The following is an 18,815-nucleotide window of genomic DNA, read 5'->3' as shown; positions in this document are numbered from 1 at the left end:
AAGAAAACCCTTCTCGTTGAGGTTCGCATGCAAAAATATCGGGTGACGGACGTAACGTAGCATCTCGTGGAAGAAACGGGGATCTACTGTATTGCGTTGTGGAATCTAAATGTATCTGCAAATGAAAAGTCCAGCACGTAAAACGACAAAAAAAATGATGGTCCTTATTTCAGGAAGGTAAGAGTATTGAATAGGTTAAAGTGAAAGATGAGAGTCCATATACTAACTGGCTAACGTGGTGGTTCCCAAGCTGAGCACCGGCCGTGGCAAAAATGGAGACAAAGTTCATGTTTGGCTTTGAATTAGGGGCAGGACCATATATCGTGATAGTATTTTTGGCAAAAAGTTATCGGAGAACGGATATTTAGACCGAAATAGAGATCATTATAATTCATTGGTTGGCATCGTGACCGCCATGTTTACATTTTGGAACTTTTAGGTCGGTGGTCCACCGCAGTCCAATTTTGGTCGCCTCATATCGTTAAAGTATAAAGAAATCTGATGTTGGCGTTCTGAGGGACAAACGACTTGTGATTAAGTTAACTGATTGGCCGCCATTGGCTCACTCGAGGTTGGGAACCGCCCACCTAAAAAAAAAAAAAACACAAGAAATCTCCAGCATTGCGACGGAGAAGGAATTTCAGCTGTTTCCGAGTGCTCGGTCGGGGGAGGACGCGGCAGCTTTCGTTACCAGCCTCCTTCCGCCGCCACCGCCGTCGTGGCGGTGGTGGTCACCACGGTGACGTGCAGCTGGGCCTCGGCCTCCTTTACTCGTTGCTCGCTTTGGGACGGGGACGCCGGCCGGGTGGCCTGGGCTTCTTCCGCATCGTCGTCGTCTTCCTCCTCCTCTACTTCTTCGTCTTCTTCTTCATCGTCCTCTTCCTCCTCTTCGTCGAGGCGCTGTTGTTGTTGTTGTTGCTGCTTCTTGCGGCAGCACGGTTTGAACAGGTGGGGGTCGATCAGCACCTCTCCAAAACGACCCTTGTAGATGATTCCGCAACACACTTTTTGCCTGAAGGCGCACAGGAAAAACACATTTTAGGGTTTTTCATTGGATGCCAGCCTCCTCCAGTCAAATTGGATTGGACGTTTGGAGCCGTCAATGGCAGCATGTGTAATATGACATTTGAATAAAAAGCTATTTCAGAATGCTAGATGAACGCACCTCTTCCAGTAAGTGAGGTCCAAGAAGGAGAATACGGGCGAGCGGGCCGAGCCGGAGCCCAGCTCGCCGTCTGAACCATCGTCCGACAAGATGCTGTAGCTGGGCGACTGAGCCGGGGAGGCGCTGGACGTGGTGCTGTGAGCGTCAGAATCTATGGCGGAGAGAAGAGAAGAACTGTGGTCAGACCGGGGCAAACGACCTTTTGGGGAGACAAAATAGGCCGCAAGGAAAACCGACTGTTTCGCTTCAACTCGGCATGCAGCCTGTTGATCTGGCCGGGACGAGCTTTCTTGACCGTCGATTTGATCTTCTTCGGTCTTGAGGTCAACTTCAGGCTGGGACCGCCTCGGGCATCCACCACCTAAAAAAAAACAAGAGTGGTTCATTAAAGCAGCTTTGATCTTAACCTTGTAATAGTCAAATTTTAGCCTCAGTATATTCATATTATTTTTTCTCTCTGGATATTACATTGTATGACTTTTTACAATTTCCCACGACACAGTGGTTGAGAATGACTTCATTAAGAAGGATTAGCATCAACACATTTTTCTAGAAGAAAATGAAACTAATATCTTTTGATCATTTTTTTATGGGACACATTGTTTCAGCGCTGAAGAAACTCACGTGATTCCAGTTCTTCTTGGTTCCCACGGGGAGCTTTTTCCATCGCTTCACCAGGAGCACGCAAGCGTTGCAGATCTCCCCGGATCGCGTTTCGCTCAATCTGCAAGACGTCTGGTTAGAGAGGAGGCGGGGTTTTTTCGGGGTGGCGGCGCCCATTCTACACTTACCCAAAACAGCTCCTAAAGTCTTTCTCATAGCGCTTGCTGTCCGTGAAGCGCGAGCTGGAGGACTTGGCGCGGCAGATGCAGCAGCCGTCCAAACTCCGATACATTTTCGGCTTGTGGAAGCCAAACATCTAAAAGCCACAAAAGACACAATTAATTGGAATAGTCATTTGCAAATCCCACTTAGAAAGCTGCATATCATTAAAAAAATGGGTGAAAATCCCCTTTATTTATCGTAATGACACTAAACTTTTATCTGATGTGACATTTGACGTGTGAATTAATCCCAAAGCGGGATGCTTAGTCACGAACGTGTCCCTAAATACCCTCTTTTTTTTTGGTCTGACCCACATGGGCTGGTGGGAGAGCGCGGGATGGGGGGGAAGTAGGTCAACAGTCAGACAGTGTGTCAGACAGATCATGTCGCCACGCTACGCGCTTTGCTTCAGCGGCGTCCAAAATATTAGCCGGCACGCACGGCTATTGATGAGTAAAAGCGCGGCTGCTGTAGAGGGATTCCACGATGTTGCTAGGCAAAAAAAGTGAAGTCTCCTCGTCACCCGCGGAGCGCAACTGCGGCAAAACCCGCAAAGCCGCGCCCCCCTTCGACCGAGAGGGTGTGTGGAGGTTTTTTTTTTTTGTGCCATCAATCCTAAGGGGTCTTCTGACGGTATGAAGCCAAAGAGATGCCACAGTGTACAGAGAGCACACTCGGATGAGTTTGGAGTTGGAAGCACGGGTGGATGCAAAGTGAAGGAAAAAGGGGTGGAGCTATTGGGACTCATACACAGCCATTGACGGCAATGGGCGTCGATGGAGATGTCATGGTGGCATATTTTTGCAAGCCAGCCCCGATTCGATACACTGGAAATCTATTATAGGGAAAAGCAGTTAGTGTCTTTATTTTATTTTCCTGAATCGCACTGTGGACTTTGAATCATTTTAAATTGTTTGAGAGAAATATTCCCACTCCTCGAACTCATCCATCTACTTGGAGGGCCGACCCGAACTACAGAGTGAGTCATCATCATGTTTCTAGAGGATCTTCGGCGGAGAAGCCAGATCTATGACGTCACTCAACATGGCAACGAGCTCGCACACTTGAAAGGCGGCGGAAGGAACGCGTGGCGGAGGGAGACGTGATGCGAACAACAACAAAATGTCCCTTCAACGTCTCCCCAAAAGTCACAAAACTCACCACACAAACTCTCACAACACCTTCCTAACCACTAATACGACTTTTCCCACCCGAGTAGCAAAGCGCAATCGTCATTTTGTCCGCCCCCTCGCCGCCCACTCTTTCCCTCGCCGAGGCAGCATGGCAATCCACACGACCTCCTTCATGCGCACCCATTTTTTTAAAGCACCACTTCTCCTCGCCTGCTGTAAACCGACCATTCGCCTCAAATAACGACGCATAGTCTCCAAACGGTCGCGAATTCGACCCATTTCACTCTTAACAAGTAAAAAAACGAATTTAGTCATTTGATATGAACTGTTGAAGCACTGCCTTGATGTTTCGTCGACTTCAAAGCGTCGCCAAAAGCCCGAAAAACCGAGCGTTTACTCGGTTTAAAAGCCTTAAAAGAGGTTCGCGTTGTATTTCAAAGGACACCATTTAGCAACCACGTTGTTATATGTACGTGTTAGCTTGTTTTGTTGACAGCCTAATGCCGCGTGCTCTCGCACACGGGTGGGCGTGAGAGCTCCTCCAACTTGGCCGGGACGCACGCCCCACTCCGGCCGACACATTGAGAGCCCCAACGCCCCCTGGACGCATTTATTGAACTATTTCACCCCCAAAAAACGACTTGTATCGACATTTTCTAACGGTTTCTTTACCCACCCCCCTTTAGGGCCAGCACCCTCCCCCCGGTTGCCAGCTGCATCGACTCCCGAACAACAGCCATCGCACGCGAAAAAAAAATCGTTTAAAATTATATTCCAAACCCGTTTTTAGTTGTTTCCACTTAACTTTAAGTGCAACTTTAACGGCAACCACGCGACGTTTGATGTGAAATTCCGCGGGTTAAGAGTCCAAAGACTGCCAAAGCGACGACTAACGTGAGAAAAAGGACATTTAAAAAAATACAACAGGGTGCTTACCTTGAAAAGTTGTTTAAAAACAAATATTCCGTAGAGAGGTTGTGTTTTAAAAGCGGCAACGGCGTTCGTTTCTTGTTGATGTCTGCGTCTGTGGGCCGGACTGGAGAGTTGTGAACACGAGTACGCATGCGCCGTGCTTACACGCCTCCATTTCGGAGTCCGCCGTGTGATTCTTCAATCGCGCTCATTTGCATAAAAATACGTCGTGACGTAGATGTGCGTCTGCCTTCTGCTGCCCATATAAGGATGGGAACGTTGCGCGGGAACGGGAGGCTCGGCCCCAGTTGCTAGGGCACATTGGAGAATGTCAGCAAAGGGGCGGGGCTAAGCGCTTGACTACAACCCTGCCAGATGGCACAACACACGAATGCTGTGGGTGTGATAACATATAATTATGGTACTTCCAATTCATTGAGAGAGAAATATATTAAATGCAGCAATTGAAATAATAAATAAACTTTGTAATTACAACAAATTTAGAGTGGTCTCATACTTTTTACAGTTGCGTATTGCCCTTTCCAAATGTTACAAAGTGGCCTTTTTATCTTAAGTACTATGACAAGAATTTTGGAAAAACTCCTTTTCAACTTGCAGTATTTTGAACACAAACCAATTTAGATTGTAGCCTCTGCTTGTATATGAACATATTATTTATCAAACATTGAAACAAATCAATTCAAATTGCATTTATTGATCATTTTGCATCCTGTCGTGCACGCAATAATGGATTCATAATGTGTCAAAAATGAATGACGATATGTAACTTCACTAAGCCACGCCCCACGACAAATTGAACTCATGAATCCAGGTAGCATACCTTAACTAAATAAAAGAAACAACTGACTGCATTTATTTCATTAGTAACTTTAATGTGTAACTCCACATTTTAATAAATAACCGTCATTTATTGCGCTCACTAATCTGTATTTAAACGACAATAGAGGTTTGGTTACATAGTGCTTGCGGGACAGTGCAGGATAAAGACCTTTCTTTTAACCAATTACGGCAAACCCCCGCTATATTGTAGAACTTTCAGCAATAGTTTATGGGGAAAACTCATATGCCACCATCTTGCCTGCAGGGGACAAATGAACAAATGTGATTGCGGATAGGAAATGAAGCATTCAATTTCCATTTTACGGTACCATATTTACTACCATATAAACCACCTCCACACATAATTTGACAATTTCTCGCATATAAGCCGCCCTCTGGTACACAATTTTCCACTCCATTTTCATGGTTACAATAGTGAGTACAAATCTTGAGAAAAATCATCGCACATGTATTTCTGAGATACAGTATGAATCAAAAGTACATTATTAGGGTCAATATATGGAATTAATTCATCCAGTAATGTTGTTTTCATACCGCAAAACAGAAAATAACCAACAAATAGTAACTTTGCCGAGGATAGCAAGTCTTGTGCGCATATAAGCCGTAACCTTGATCCAGTCATCATTTTTTTTAGTTACAAATACGGCTTATATGCGAGAAAATACGGTACTTGCGGTACATTTTGGATCATTTCCCTTTCCTCATGTCGTTCCAATTTTCCAAGTAAACGGGGGTTCACTGCATAATACCACGTGGTTTTTAACGAGCTCGATTTAACACTTTGATGTCAGACAAACAGCAGGACTACCATCCACAGGATCAGAATCTAAACGTTTGACACAAACAAACTCGAAAATAGGTTACGACACCGAGAGGTTATTGGAGATGAGGCCAACGTATTTACAACAAATTTGGGAGTCCCGCCGACACAGAAAGGTGAATGAAGTAAACAAGAGTCCACATCATCAGATATGCATGGTAAGATACCACAAAACAACGGAAGGTAACTCCGGCGTGGAAATAAGCGAATAAGGCTAAGGTCCGAGATAGTTGACTTCACAATACGCTAAAGACAAAACAAACAGATTTGGCCATGCGGGTTTCTTTTTTTAAAGTCAAGAGAGTGCAAGCGGTAACCGGATGAGGGTTAACGCTTTCAGGTAGTGCCGTGCAATATGAAAAGAAAAATATCTCCTATCACTATATGAGTGATAATGATGTGCTTATTAATCTTCTCAATTATTTGATAATAAGAGCTTTTATCCTATTTGCTGTTTAATGTTTCAAGTAGTGCTGCAACTTCAAAGTATCCATTGTAAACAAGTACATATTTTTCCTTTAAATGATCTGATAGCTAATTATCTTGGTCCATACCTTTCGATGGAAGTGAACGAGTTGAAGGCTAAAGCAACAAAATAAACCAAAGAAATGAGGATATTACAAAATATATGTACTTACATTTACACTACTGAAACAAACTTTGAAGAAAAAAGATAATTAATGTAAAAAAAAATGAAATGTTGTTGTCTTTCGATATGTCAGGTTTAACACCTCAGCTGAGCATGGTGAGGTACCGTTTAAGCAACTACTGCCATCTTGTGTTTAAAATGAGCACTGCCACATAATGTTAATTGTATTTAAGCTTCTTGTCTGGGCCATATTCACTGATATATTCACCATTTGCTGCAGGCCAATAAAATAGTTTGGACATCTAACATACTAAGACACAAAAAAGAGGAAAATATTGAATAAAACTTTTAAAATAGGGAGTTACTTTTCAATATATCATGTCATATCGTACAGCACTACTTTCAGCGTTAACCATTTCTAACCGAGCCTTTGTTCTGAGGTTTCGTTTTTTTTTCACAGTGTAGTCACACAAACGAGACTCCGCCCACTTCCCGAAGCAGATACGTGTAAAGACATTGACGGCGCAAAAGTGTTGGAACTCACCATCAGCAGCGTTTTTCTTCATCCAGTAATTTTTCTTTTTTCTCTTTTTTAACAGTAAGTGAAGAGTTCAGGGATGGACGCTGTTTCGTCAGAGGGCCACGCCTTTGACCAGCGACGACTCCAGCATGACGGCAAACTCGTTGAGCGTGTGCAAGATGCGCGAAAGCGAGCCCACGGCGGAGCGGTCGCGCATCAGGGCGCCGTCCTCGTAGGTCCGTGAGGTCAGAGGACACTCGGCCAGAAGGGGGAGCCACTGGGAGAGGAGGCGGTCCCTGCCATTGACAGCGCCACACGTTTTAGTATATATAAAAATACCGTACCAGTCGAAACATAACTTTGTCGCATAGGATATGAGGAAAATATTTCTGATTTTATTCATTTTGATTTTGTTATTTTTGTCAATTTTGTTGTGCGTATTAATGTGTAATTTTAGTGGCACTCACCTGACTCCCAAGCAAACCAAAAGCTGGAATTTTCCCTCTTTCCCGATGTTTCGCGGCGACGCGCTGATGGAGTTGACGTAGTGGCAGAGCAATTCGCAGGGCGGGTCCTTTATCAGCATCGAACCCGGCGGGTTGCCCGGCTCCTCGGCCGTCTCCATGGAAACCACGGCTTTCTCTATAATAGACGCAAGGGATTTTAGGAAAGGTTTCGGATGATTTTGTGATTGGAAATTGGGCTCCATCGTGTTTCATTGGTAAGAAAAGATCAGTTTCTTCAAATGTATTTCTGAGAATTAAGTCATTGGCTGACATTGATGGCGATAGACATCCAAAAGTAGTAGCAGTACTCACCCACAAAGTCCCAAACGAAGACATTTCTCTGGAAAAGACGGCTGATTTTGAAGCCGTGGAGGAGGAACTTCTCCAAAGACGGAACCAGACCTCCCTCACCGCATAGTAACGCGGTCAGGTTGCCTCTCTGCCATGAAGAAAATGGATTAAAAAAACAAAGTTCACACACAGCGAGAACTATTTTATAAGATTTGTGAATATTCAGTTTTTATTGTCATTTGATTGTCGCATGCTGAAAAAGTGGAGGGAAAATTTTGGGAAAAAAAGTGTGTTTTTTTTAGCCCATTGGTCTTCTATCGTCTGCTGGGAAAGGCTTTAGCGCCCCCAACCACACTTGCGAGGATAATAATCGATAATAGATACTGTCACATTGAAGCTATTGAAGCCAAAACACACCTCTGGTTCAGGTTTGTGGAAGTGCTTGACCAGGTTATTAGCAGCCTCTCTCATGTCTTCGTGGACTTCCACCGAAATGACTCCTGCAAGTGAACCCGAGTATTAGTAAAAAAAAAATAAAATAAAAAGTAAGTACCACCCAAGTTGAAATACGCACTGGTCCGGTTTGCAAGCGATCCCAGAACAGCCCGAACGCCCTGAGAAGGCGAAGCCAGCTCCGGCGGCGTTCCAGTCCACCTTCCGGAATCTTCCTCCCCACCGGGTGACACCACCTGACCAATGAGGACTCTTTCCAGGCTGCCGTCGCCCACGCCTTTGCCCAACCATCGGCCGCACGGGAACCTGTCCAATAGTGGCTTTTAACATTAAAAAATCCCCAGCAAACAAAAAAAAACCTGCCTGACTAAAAACACCATCTTCTTACTTATAGGTGTGGCCCGTGATCTCATTGTAGACCATAACGCAGTCGATGAGACACTTGGCTAAAAGACCCGAGTTCTCCTGCCCCAGCTGCAAAGTGCTGAGTCGGCCCAAGTTCTTGCACTGGAACAAACGACACAAATTTAGCTGTGGCATTTTGAAAATTTGAAAAAAAATTCATTTCGCATTGTAACCTGTTGAAACAAACCTCAAAAATGATTTCCTGCGTGTTTTTGGGAATCTGCCTCACTCCTGAATCTCCCATTTCTCCAGACAGGCAGACCCAGGGGTTGACTGTCGCCATGGCGATGCTCAGCTTCTTCATGGGAATGATGGCCACGCGATAGGGAATGCCTTAAAACAATGGTGGATTTTAAACTCCTCAATCAGGATTTTTTTTTTCTTCAACCTGATCTGGACTTACTTATGGAAGGAAAGGCATGAGTGAAGCAGAGGTAGTCCACCGTGTTGAGAGAAAGAAGATGGAAGAGGAATTGCTCTCTTTCTTCTTCGCAGAGAAGGAAGGCGTGTGGCTTGTATAATTGTCTGTGTGGGGAAATTAATGCAAATGCAGGTCAGATGAGGCACAGAACAAAATTAAGTAACGTATTTAAAGTTTACTTCAGCAATTCCTGGTTTGTGAGTAACTCTTTCAAGTGTTGCGAGAGCATCTTCTTCTCCAAGGCCAAGCTGATCCACGCCCGGGCTTGTCCCACTTCGGAAAGACCCTCACTCATTGTCTGGATAAACCTGAAAAAGTCAACCAATTCTCGGTTGTGAGACTCATTTTAAATGAATTTAAATGCTACCCTGCTAGCGCCACACCAAGCTAGCTGCTTGTTGACTTTATAAAACGACATTTTAAGGCTACAAAATAGCTAGTTAGACATGTTTAAAAAGAGCCGAGAGCTAAAGTGTGCTATGAAAAACATTATTATGCTAGCACTGACAACTGTTAGCCTGGTTCATCAAGAACTTTGGGAGTATTTTGCTTCTTTTATACAAAGTATTTAGACATTTTTTAAACTTAACAGGGCAATCCGACAAGGGCTCTTCTATGTGTATAGATTTCATTTCACAGAATTTGCTCTCTATTTCCATTCCTACCTTTAAATGTTTTCAGGACTCACCTCATATCTTGTAGCAAGGATCCTTTTAGTAGCATGCCGCCATCTTCACATGCTCTTTGCTCTGTTCCTGAAGACATTTGAGCCAAGTTATAAAAAAAACAATATAATCTCCTCTCGAGTGCCATCATCCCAACCGCGCTCTACCTGGAGACTCTGCCGGCACCTCTTTCTTCTCCAGGGCCGCGTTGTAGTGAAGCAGGTGGGACCAAAGAGCCGACTTGCCCTGTTGCGAATCATTTGGCCATGCTTAATTGGACTCCCTGACGTCACTGAGCGGCTTGAGCCAAAATGTCTGACCTGTTTCATCTGCAAACCGTGGCCCCAGGTTCTTTCTAGTAGGTCGCACAAACCGTGGATCAGCGTGTTCTCCTGCAAACCCGTGATGTTGGCTTCCCCCTGAGCCGATTCCACGCTCTCCTTCCCCATTCGTTCCATCAACATACGTTTAGTCTGCAGGAGGGCAGATTTTAAAAAAAATTCAGACCGATCCCGAAATCTCCACTAGAAGAAAAATGACCGCATTTTTCGAACTATAAGTTGGAGGTACCGTATTTTCTCCTTGGCGCAAAAAAAATATATGACTTAATCGAGGGTACGGCTTATATGGGGACAAATTACACACCATAATGCATAAGAATGTGGCTAGTATGGTCATTTCTATCAAAATAGTCGTAGTCATAACCTTGGTGGAAGCTCTTACCTTTAATCGATATTCGCTCAGCAGCCCTTGGACAAAATCCCTGTGGATCTGAGCGATGACTTGGGGCGACAGGTCCAGAAGCTTTAACTGGTTCAATGGCTTCCTTGCTAGTGAGTGTTTCTGATAAAAAGAAGAACCAAAAAAATGAAGCTAAATGGTATTTTTTTTTGTACAACTTGGGTGCGATCGGCAAACAACGAACCTGTCTTAGTTCGGCGTCCAGTCCAGCTAGATCTCCTGCCGATGATGACTTCCTCACATTGCTTTTGCGTGACGCCATGACACGACTGGATCGCCTTAAATGAAAACAATCACACATTCATTTATAGCGATTCTGTTTCTAATCAATTTCTTGCTCGTAACAGGATAAAAACAAAGATTCTCGACTAGTGTTTTCTATTGAGTCATACGACCTTTTGTTTCCACTATGCAGAGGCAAACAGTTTCATGACAAATTGCTAAAAGTGTAATTTATATAAATTGAGCTATTTTAGTTGTGATTTCTTGGACATTTATTTATTTATTTTTACGCTAAGGTTTGTTTCAATAGTGTCAAAATCGTCTACATACGTATGTAAACATTTTCTGCATTATACTTATAGATCCAATTTCTGATGAGGGATATCCCTAATTATTTTTAATTTTCAATAGTTGTGGATCTGTGTGAGTCATCTATTTTAGAATACTGTTTGACAAGATAAATTATTTAATTAGGGTGAAAAAAGAAAACATGATAATTGGACTTTAAGGTAATTAGCGATGTTTAGTTAGTTTGTGTTGACAGGTGTAGAAAAGTAAGTTAAGCTTGCTAATAAAAAGTCATTTAAATTACTTGTCACTCTCATGTCGTGTCTATTTTTTAACACCTCAACTCTCTTAAAATGCCAAGTACAGCTCAGCAAAAGCACTTGTCGGTACAGTCGGCGCTCCTGCCACGCCTGAATGAATCCTTCACGTTACGACTCGACAGCTCGCGGCGCTCGCGGCCAGTCAAAAAGAGTTACGGCGGGCTAGACCGGAGCCAGCCAAGCGCCGTATAAAAGCGCTCCATTTACAGCTAATCAAGCTCATTTGCGAGTTCCATTTGGACCGGCGCCTTCAATTTCTCAATGCCGCTGTCTTAGCGCTTAGTGCTCGGTCATTTGGGCAGAGAAAAAGACTCACTTGTTGGTATTGGGCGAGTGTGAGAGGACGTCGGCCTGTAGTTTGGGAAAGTAGCCCGGCTGGTGGCGTCCTTGACCGATCTTCATGTCCAGGAGGTGTGGGTGGATGGCCGTGTGGTCGGCCTTCAGGTGCCTGCGTTCGATTGACTGGGCTGCAGACACAGAGAAGGGGTTTAATTTTGTATCTTGTCCTCATTTTACTGTTGTTGTTGTTGTTTTATTTTGAAAGGCAGTGAGTACTTTCACTGTTATAGATGTCTGATCTATTTTCATGTCAAATTATTTGACTATTTTGAAAGTCAATACATTTATTACAGACATTGCTTTCCTAAGAAAAATGTAGAATTTTTCCTAAGAAAAATTAGAATTTTTCCTAAGAAAATGTATAATTTTTCCTAAGAAAATTTAGAATTTTTCCTAAAAAAATTATATATTTTTTAAAATAGGAAACGTAGTTTTTTTTAAATATTTGGTGATGAATAAACGATCAAAAATATTCATAGATGCGTTAAAAATCCAGTGGAAGTTAGCTTAAAGGTGGTGTAAAAAAGAGGCTAATAGAGGACAAAAACATCCCCCAGTACATTCTTTGACGCACCCCCATGTTTAATATAGAACACCATTCGCACCCATCCCCCGCATCCCCAAATCCTCTTGCGTTGCCTTTTATGTTAAATGACTTGGATGCTCATAGAAGAAATGTTTTATTCATCTGATGTTCTACCGCCCAATCGAGCGGAAGAAGCAGCTTATCTAAATATTGGAAAGCGCTCCTGATTTTGCATGAGTATCAACTTAAGTGGGCAGAAGAAGAAAAATCACAGTAGAGTCGCTGAAATGATTTGACTAATTTGTCTTTTTACCTGAATCAAATATGGTGGCGTATTTCTCGTAGCGGCCACCGGGGGAATCGGGTGGCTCAGTGCGAGCGAGTCGTTCCTTTTCCAGGCGGGCGTCAAAAAGCTGTTGGAGCGGCTCGCGCTCGGCCCATCGGGAGATGGCCTTGCCGTCGGCGAAAGAGGAGAACATGGATGTCTCCAGGAAGCGGGATAGGAAGTGCAAGTGGGTCACGGGTTGAGCTGCCAGGAAGGCGCCCTGGAATATATATTTAAAAAAATCATTAACATCAAATCTATCGGGTCAGAAACCAATGATTAAGAATTATTAGGGATGATCAAGATTGACATGATTGGAAATTGGGCCCCAGAAGATCGGAATCGAATAAAACAGAGCAGATTTTTACCATATACCGTATTTTCTGGACTATAAATCACTTTATAGCGACTTATAGATTATTTTTTTCAGCCCTGGCAGTTGTCATGAATTTAACAATTCAAAACAACAACAAAAACAGTTACAATTGCCAATTATCCCTTTTTAAGGCATTTTTTCAAGGTAAGATCATTGGGTACAAATCCCTCGACAGCGTACCTTGTCAAAACTGTGCGTTCCCTCTCTGTTGCTCATCCAGGAATCCAAATCGTGCGCGCCATGTACCACAAAGTCCTCGTAGCGGCCGAACATGGCGGAGAATCGCCCGGCGAACACCTCCCTCAGACGAAGGTTGCTTTTCGCCACGGCTAGAGCCTCTTCTTCTTCCTTCCAGACGCATCCCGGCGTCCGGTCGGGGCCCGTCGGCGGATCTCCGCCACACCCCAGAGCCTGCAACCTCTCCAGCACCTCCAGCTCGTCGCCTCCCAGGTTCCCATTCCTCCTGTCCTCCATGAGGTCCTCCAGGACTAAACTGCTGAGTCGAGAAGAGCTCGAGGTGGCTTTGGTCAAAGCGCCTCCTTCCCGGAGGATTTCGCCAAGTTCCTGGACGAGCTCGGCTTGTTCCGGGAAGGCCGGGAGACCTTCGGGGAAGTCCGCGCATTGGCCGTCGATATCCACAAAGCAAAGGTTGGCCTGGAGAATATACGGAAAATATACTCAAAAACAGAAGAATGGTCGACACTGCAAAAGTGGTGAGTTCCTCACCTCATGTGGTAAGTGGAGGGCGGCTCGCGGAACGCCATCCCTGCGCTGGATGCCCATCAGGAAGGGCACGGGAGCGTCCAGTAGGTGATGCAAAGGCGTGGAGATGATGGGCAGGTAGATGTGCTGCCATTGGAAGGGGAAGAGCAAGGTGCTGATGCCCTCGGCGACCGTCATCAGGCGCTGGCAGTCTGGACCAATCAGGAAAGACGATAGGAAGGTCAAGGTGAGCTGCATCTTGCTTGTCGAGTTTAAATTCAAAACACGTTCTTGACTACAATACTGCATTGGCCGCCATTGAAGGCGCTAACGTCTGATCCATTTTGGTGGGATATTGTGACATTTTGGATCATTTCTTGGAGATGATGTTATCTTCTGGTTGACAATCGCCCCACATTTAGCTGGCCTCTCATTGGCTGTCTCACAACAACAGATGTGTGTTTGTGTGCTAATGTTAGCTTCTTCCATACACAAATGTTTTTGCATGCTTGTGATTGTGAGTGCGAATGGTAATTTATCGCCATACGACTGACCGGCGACCAGTCCGGAGTGTAGTCTGTCTTTGTGCACCTATATTGAATTGGATAACTTTATTCATCCCGTATTTGGGAAATGTCGTTGTCACAGTAGCAAGAGGGCCGTGCCTTTGATTCAGTTATCATTTTTTTGTTACAAATACGACTTGTATGCGAGAAAATACGTTTTAGAAGGCGTTAATTTCCCGTATCGAGTTCCCATTGTAGTATAAACAGGTCGTGTACATACCTTGAGAGTAGAGCAAGATCTGCGTCTCCAGTAGCGAGCAGGTAAGCAGCCGTACCATATTCTCCACCCCCAGCAAGGAAAAGGCCTCGCCTAAGGGATACTCCCCCAGCGGGAGCTCAGCGGGGCCAGGCCGCTGACACAAGATGGGCCCCTGCACGCCGTGAAACCTCAGCGAGCGCCCAGGTGGCGGCAGCGGCACCTCGTACAGGATGTTGTGAATGTAACTCTCCAGCGGTAGCGGCGGCGCCGTCCGGGACGCGGCGGCTCGGTGCAGCTGAGACAGGAAATGTCGGGAGGCTCCCAGGAAGGGGAGTGGCGTCAGCAGGCACAGTGCTTTGGACGCGTAGAGCGTGTCGCGAGCCGGGTCGAAGCCGGTCCCGCCGGCCGCAATGGAGTCGGCGTCCGATTCGTCCGAGCCGCTGGCCAGCGAGTCCGTGCTGGATGCCGACGGCGAGGAGGCGGCGGAAGACGCGCAGGAGGAGGGGGCCGAGTGGCGCTCCACGAGGTGCATCCGTTGGAGCGTCTGCATGGCCGAGACGATCCGCGGGCCTGCCACCTCCTCGTAGAAGGTGTGCACGAAGCCGTAGGAGCGCGAGCCGTCTTCCGAGCCCAGCGTGAAAGAGTGGAAGCGGGGTTCCGGTAGCTCGCCCCGGGTGCTGAAGGACAGGCCCTTCGGCATACACAGCTAGGAAGAAAAAAATGGCCGCTCAGCCCCCAAAAGTTTCCCATATTGTTTCCCCGCGACCCATCGGCGGCGATCCCACCATGTTGACGGCATCTTTGTCCAAAGGGTTCCTCTCCGTGCTTTCCGGGTAGTGGACCAGGACTCTGGACTTGAAGGACCTCTGAATGGGGCTCTGTTCAAAGCTCTCGCCTGCAAGAAAGTCGGGAAGTATTCGTTATGCTCACTCACAAGGGTCGCGGGGGGTGCTGGAGCCCATCCCAGCTAACTACTACTACCAGGCGACAAAGGACAAGCAATCACAGGGAGGACCGACCTAGGGTCGAACCCACGAACCCAGAATTGTGAGCCTGACACACTAACCACTTGTCCACAAACAAACAAAAATGTACTATAGGTAAATTACTTAGAAGAATTAACATAATAGTTTTGGACAACAAAGCTACACCCACCAAAAAATAAATAAAAGGAAACATAGTATTTGTCACAAATTAATAAGTCACACTGGACAGCGGCTATTTTCGGAGTATGAAACGGTAGAAAATGTTCATTTCGGGCGGATTGGGCGTCTAATATTTGGAAACATACCAACAAAAAAAACCTGACCACAGTATATCAATTCAATAATATTAAGAACATAAATTCTGGTCTACTGCAAGTTCAGATAAAAAGCAGCTGGTGTGGCCGGCCATTTTTATCTCCTTCACTTGATATTTTTGTCCTCCTCCGCTCAAGTGTTGATGCACGAGCTCTTGTGCAGCTGCTCTTTGATCAAAACCAGACCAAAAAAGCGCTTGAAGCACACCTCAATCTCCTTCAGAGAAAGAAGGACATATTTACCTTCACCTTCCTTACTTACTAGTTCCTTACTAATATGTTGATAAAATCAATGTATTCTTCCTTTCATCCATTTTCAACCTTAAATCAAAAATATATCGAGCTAAAAACACAAGGTTAATCCCAGCTAGGAGGCGGGGTCCACCCTGAATTGGTCGCCAAGGAGAAAAACAACCAATCATATTTTTGCAAATACACACTTAAATACTAACATAGATGTCTTTTCATAGTATTATTTCAGAAAAAAACAAAATACAAATTATGACCCAATAGAAGAGTACAAATATGGCAACACCTACACAATAAAATGAATTAAAATATTAACATATTTAAAACAATTAGCAAAACATGCATTCACTCAGACTGTGTAAATGTTTAAGATGCCCTTTTTACAATTGCCTTTAATATTTTTAGTATGATTGGATTAAACCTAAAGCTCTAAAAACTAAAAAAGAAAAAAAAAGAAAAATTTGGGAGAGTGCACCCCCAAATATTTCCCCCCTTTGGCATTCCCCCAGATTGCCCAATGCAAAAAACGGCCCTGCGTTTCAGGTGTCCTCTCGCTGATGAATGAAAAGAAATATGTCAGCCTAGCAAGTTCTCCAAGTGCAAAATATATTTAGCTTTCACTTATTTAAGCAACGCGAAGCACAAATGGAAGGTCGGGTAGTCCTGGCTGTCCATTCAAGTCACCCTTGATACAGCGAGGCCGTCGTCAGGCGTGAACGGGCCGAGCGGAAGCCCGAGCACGGCATTCCGACGCGCAACGTCATGTGAAATTTGATTAGGCTGCACAACACACTGCACTGCATGCACGAGGCAACAACAGTGCATTGTTCCTGAGTGCTTGGGAATTCTCAATTGCTTCAAAATCTCAACACGTATTCATTCTGAAGGGTTGAAACTTTAATGTGTAAAAATAATTCTTCTGAAAGTTGACCAATAACCAGTTATTCAACTAGTCAACTTATCGGCTCATTTATTATTTACTGTTACAGTACTCTACTATTCAGAACCGTGTTAGGTTAAGGGTTAGCTTATGTTAGCTAAACTCAGTTGCATATGTATGTTGGAGAAACTGTTCAAATGTTATGCTAACAAATGCTAATTGAGCCAACAGCCTGTTGTTTAGGCTATAGTTTTCTGCAAAACTGAAAATAACCTGTTGTTCTCCATTTTTAGAAACTTTTTCAATGATGGCATCTTGTCAAAGTGTTCAAAAATAAACAATCAAGACTCACAAAGAGCTATAACTGTTGAATTGGACAAAAAAATAATGCTTTGTAACATTTTGGTTCTGCATTCTTCAAAAACGATAATATAATGGAGGAATAGCTATTGTCAGAGATCGTATGACTCAATGGAAAATGAGCAGATAGCTGATTTGGAAAATGGGTCAGAGGAGGATGTAAGTCCCCAAGAACATGACATTTTACCGTCAAAGTTCAAATAAGAAGTTGGAGCTATATACTCCTAACACATGACTATTGGATCAGATCCAATATTGTCCAAAAATAGCTGTATCGGGTCCCGATAACGATACTTATTATCGGATTGGGACATCACTAGTTCTAAAAATGCTCTACAAAAATATCACTTGTCATTTTGTCCTGGTACCAGCGCGACATATAGTCCAAAAAAGACAGTAAATAAGCAAGTACAACTACTTTTGCAGTCGGATTTGGATCCAACATTTTTCGCATGGTCTTTAGCTTCCCGGCTTAAGAAGCGACGTTCCCATGCAGCCAGGAAATCCCTTGAAGGAGCGTATCCTGCTACGGCTTCTGCTGCAGTGGTGCCGAGATGGCCCACTGTTACATAAGCAGATTGGCAAACACCCCAACGCCAGAGCGTTCGGTCGCCCCCTCGCCAGTGAGCCGGCCATTTAAGATCATCCCCGGCTAGTCGGAAGACCAAATCACCCGCGGCTTTATGATATGTATATCTTCCATCCTTGCCACTATACTATATCGATTCAGACTGGTGGCCATCATTTTAAAGGGGCGATTTCATGTTTTTTCCCTCCATTTCAAGGCATTGAAGTGACGTTAAATGTTCCAAACGTCAATTTTTCTCGAGGATTTATTCATTCCTTTTGCCTTGCCTGAGAATAAAAGCCTAACAGCATCACCTTGTCGATTGTTATTGCCATGACAACGCTTCAGACATCTTGCCAACATCAGCTACACAACCAGTTATTTTCAGGGTCAGGTGGACAAAATGGGGAAGGATTGGCAAACGAATATGATTGGTTTTTATCTCATTAGCGGCCATGGCCGGCGATACACGTCCAAAAAATGTGAGCTATGATGGGGTGAATGAACAGTTAACTGCAGGTTGGATTCACTGGTTTAACATGAAGTATGACAGCAGGGAAAATGGACAATAGCTTTTGAATGATTGTGTCGTTGCCAAAACGATACACAAGGCATTCAAATGTGAGGAAATTCCCCGAATTCAAACGTCATTCATATAAATATATTCAGTAAAACATGCTTTTGATTTCTTTGATGTACCTTCTGAGTATTGATAGCATAACAAAATGGGGCTGATAAGCTTGTGGGTGACTAGCCGATTGTAAACAACGACATGTTACGTATTTAATGGGTTAAAATTCGCATCTGAAACACTATAAAAATAACATTTGGCTGTTTATATGTCGACTATTTCGGTAGGTACCTGCTCCATCATCCGGCTCCAGGCCCGTCTCCGGGTCCAGTCCACACACGACGAAGTAGTGGGCGAAGCGGCATGAAGCCGATCCCGTAGCCGCCCCGGTGGTGCTCATCCTCGGTCAGATGGAGAGAGAAGGCTGCGTGGGAATCCGTCTAAACGCCAAGATGTCGGGCCAACATAGCCGTGACGAGGCGATTTCTTCGGAAGAAGGTCGCCGGCCTCTCGGGAGTCAGGCTGGGTGTTGTTCGCGCGAGGGTCCGCCTGGCGAGTGGAGGAGAAGCACCGGATGGTACGACGGTCATCTCATGTGAGCTTGCGGGGGGAGGAGGCGGTGAGCCGGGCTTGGGAGGGGAGGAGCTGCACGGGTGATTGCTGGAGGAGAGAGAGAGTTAGCACTTGAAGGCATCATCCGGCAATAATTCCTTGGAG

At 44.8% G+C, this 18,815-nt stretch overlaps 2 protein-coding genes across 2 annotated transcripts; both read right to left on the bottom strand.

Moving 5' to 3' along the window:
• Positions 1–368: 368 nt before the first annotated feature.
• Positions 369–4,212, bottom strand: sinhcaf (SIN3-HDAC complex associated factor). The gene is made up of 6 exons (XM_077742714.1): positions 4,060–4,212; positions 1,957–2,084; positions 1,790–1,889; positions 1,403–1,526; positions 1,166–1,316; positions 369–1,012 (listed from the first exon to the last, which is right to left on the bottom strand). Exons 2-6 carry the CDS (start codon positions 2,082–2,084, stop codon positions 688–690), a joined length of 828 nt encoding a protein of 275 aa, XP_077598840.1. The 5' UTR covers positions 4,060–4,212; the 3' UTR covers positions 369–687.
• A 695-nt stretch (positions 4,213–4,907) lies between these two features.
• Positions 4,908–18,536, bottom strand: LOC144214202 (DENN domain-containing protein 5B-like). The gene is made up of 21 exons (XM_077742724.1): positions 18,390–18,536; positions 14,956–15,065; positions 14,192–14,876; positions 13,430–13,617; positions 12,884–13,357; positions 12,316–12,547; positions 11,454–11,604; positions 10,492–10,585; positions 10,290–10,409; positions 9,887–10,039; positions 9,734–9,812; positions 9,590–9,656; positions 9,081–9,209; positions 8,884–9,005; positions 8,668–8,813; positions 8,464–8,582; positions 8,197–8,381; positions 8,040–8,122; positions 7,644–7,770; positions 7,293–7,467; positions 4,908–7,121 (listed from the first exon to the last, which is right to left on the bottom strand). Exons 1-21 carry the CDS (start codon positions 18,496–18,498, stop codon positions 6,938–6,940), a joined length of 3,732 nt encoding a protein of 1,243 aa, XP_077598850.1. The 5' UTR covers positions 18,499–18,536; the 3' UTR covers positions 4,908–6,937.
• Between the last annotated feature and the right edge of the window lie 279 nt (positions 18,537–18,815).

This window comes from Stigmatopora nigra, chromosome 2, assembly GCF_051989575.1.
Source record: "Stigmatopora nigra isolate UIUO_SnigA chromosome 2, RoL_Snig_1.1, whole genome shotgun sequence".
Taxonomy (NCBI): domain Eukaryota; kingdom Metazoa; phylum Chordata; class Actinopteri; order Syngnathiformes; family Syngnathidae; genus Stigmatopora; species Stigmatopora nigra.
This window is presented reverse-complemented; position numbering and strand designations above follow the sequence as displayed.